The following is a 2,312-nucleotide window of genomic DNA, read 5'->3' as shown; positions in this document are numbered from 1 at the left end:
CATTTTGAATCGACCCAAACCCTTGGCCTTACCAGTGAAATAAAGAGAGAGGGAAAGAGAGAGGGAGGCACCATGCTGTGCAATTTCTGCAGTAAATAATAGCCGTATACAGTCGGAGTCGTATATACAGTATACCAACAGCAACCAGCTCAGAGGTCACGTGTAGCTTTTCCGATGCTACCGTGTGCGGACAGTCTCGTCAAGCCACACTGGAACCGGCGCTTGGACACACATTGATTATGTCAAATATTGATCAACTCAATTGCTGAATGGATCGCACTAGAGTACTGAAGTCCTGACATCAGTTGATCCCCCCCCCCCCCCCCCCCCCCCTTGGTCACAGACGTTATGTTTCTATTGAGAATGAATAACATTGGGTCATCTTAGAATCGCCAAATTAAACAAATTCTGTCCAGGCGCTATTGTCATAGGGAGGTGGCTCTATTTCGTTTACAATAGTCAGACACTTTGGGCTGGCTCGTATATATATAGGCCACATAGGCCATGGCCTAGGGCGGCAGATTGCAATGGGACCATGGTCATTTTTCTGCTTTCTCCACATTATGAAACTACAGAATGTAAGCTTACATATGATGTATTGTCGCCAAATTGCTTAGGGCCGGTCGGCCCTGCAGACACTCATTCGGTACAGTCTTTTACAGGTGCAGGAATTTCACCTGTAATTTCGTGTTTCCGCGTGGTTAGCGTGGTTCCTCTGACACAAATGTATAAGCCGCCCATTGAGACATACAATTGTGTCCAAAATCCAGCAGCCTTACGACACCTAAAGTTAGCTCTGCACCGCACCGACATCGGCGGCGGTGAGTGTTGAAAGTGTTCACCGTTGGCGTAAATCTGCCATTGGATGTGCAGCGGGTGTACACTGTCGTGCTGTCAGATAGCAGCGGACTCGTTGAAAGAGACATCAAGCCATTTAGACTGCCGTCTGTCCGTGTCGCATTCAGCAACTTTCCCCACACCTTCCATAGCTCCGACGTCATTCCATTGCCAGCAATAATCTGTTTGGAGCCGAATATTATTGCATGTGACCGGCGATCACTGGACTTCCGCCAGGCAATCGCAATTACCTCAGCATGAATGCACACATCATTGACAGTGTGAGTGGCTCCAGGCACTTTGCGGATGCTTTGCACCCACCGGTTTCCGTCGGTGGTGGTGGCGGCCCAGGGAGGTCAGTGTGAGGACACCACAGGAAGAAGAGGCCGCGCTTGAAATAGCTGCAGTCAGGAAGCTAGAGCAGAGAACCATCGCAGTTTCCCTTCAGGCAGGTGTCTTCAACGTTTTTTTCAGGTCAAAGACCCCTTAGCTGAGATTGAAATGGCACCTCCAATATTGTATGAAATTATGTTTCAGATTAAACCTTTTCATAGATTTCCTAGAAAGCTTCATAGACTTGTTTTACGGCACTGTTGTTCTTTTGTCTGTTGACTTATTAAATATCTTAAATAGCTTAATGTGTATTTTCAGACATTTTAAACACTCATTCACTAGTAAGAGAACACACCTCTGCTTAAGTTTAACCGCTTATTGAAAAGCAACGAGATGAATGTGGAACGGGGTGAGGAACCCATGAGGTAGGGGTAGGGGTACCATTTGCACAAAAAATAATAATAATAATCACAAAAATAATGTTATTTCGGATTCACCCTCTGCAGCTCGCAGTGGATGCAATCCACTCGATAGAATGATCGATGTTCCTCAAAGCCCTGACCTTTCCAGCAGCGCGTCAGTGACAACCTGGACACGTTCCTGCGCTCGTTGATTTTCTTTATTTTAAAGAGTCCTTTATTGAGCACTGCTGAGGTGATACAAACCATTACATACGTATACCCTCGACTACAAGTCTAACTTAGCTTCGAGCAAAAGGGGAACAGGTTACAGTAAGACAGCCATCTTCCAGAGAAAACAATCAGAAAGAGAAAAGCAGCTCATCATGATCTCCCACTGTGCACAAAACTCCCTCAATTGCCCACTTTACACAGAACGCATCGAGATTGTCCACCATCTTATAATAAGAGTGTATAATAAAGAGTATAAGTCCAGTCATTATGCGCTCATGGAGGACAAGCTGGGATAGGGCGGAGGACGGGCACAGCTACTACTAACGCCTGGTTCCTCTCTTCTGGTGGCATAACGGGGGCAGAAGACCAGCGCACGTACACTCACACGGTCACCACACGCCTGACCTCGCACACCCACTGGTGCCTGCCCGGCCAGCTGTTGGGGCGGAGGGCTGGTTCCTCCTCTGGTGGCACAACGGGAAGAGGGGGCAGAGGGGCTGCTCTCTGACA

At 47.6% G+C, this 2,312-nt stretch overlaps 1 protein-coding gene across 1 annotated transcript in view; it reads left to right on the top strand.

The window, feature by feature from the left end:
• Nucleotides 1–2,098, top strand: part of LOC310876053 (uncharacterized protein) — a gene marked incomplete at both ends in the record, with an annotated part of 24,434 nt that extends 22,336 nt beyond the window's left edge. The window contains 2 exons of the mRNA XM_083789500.1: nt 706–821; nt 2,004–2,098. Coding sequence (XP_083645626.1) covers nt 706–821; nt 2,004–2,098 — 211 coding nt within the window. The remainder of the gene's footprint in view (nt 1–705; nt 822–2,003) is intronic.
• Between the last annotated feature and the right edge of the window lie 214 nt (nt 2,099–2,312).

Source organism: Protomyctophum parallelum, assembly GCF_964188405.1.
Source record: "Protomyctophum parallelum genome assembly, chromosome: 18".
Classification (NCBI taxonomy): Eukaryota; Metazoa; Chordata; class Actinopteri; order Myctophiformes; family Myctophidae; genus Protomyctophum; species Protomyctophum parallelum.
This window is presented reverse-complemented; position numbering and strand designations above follow the sequence as displayed.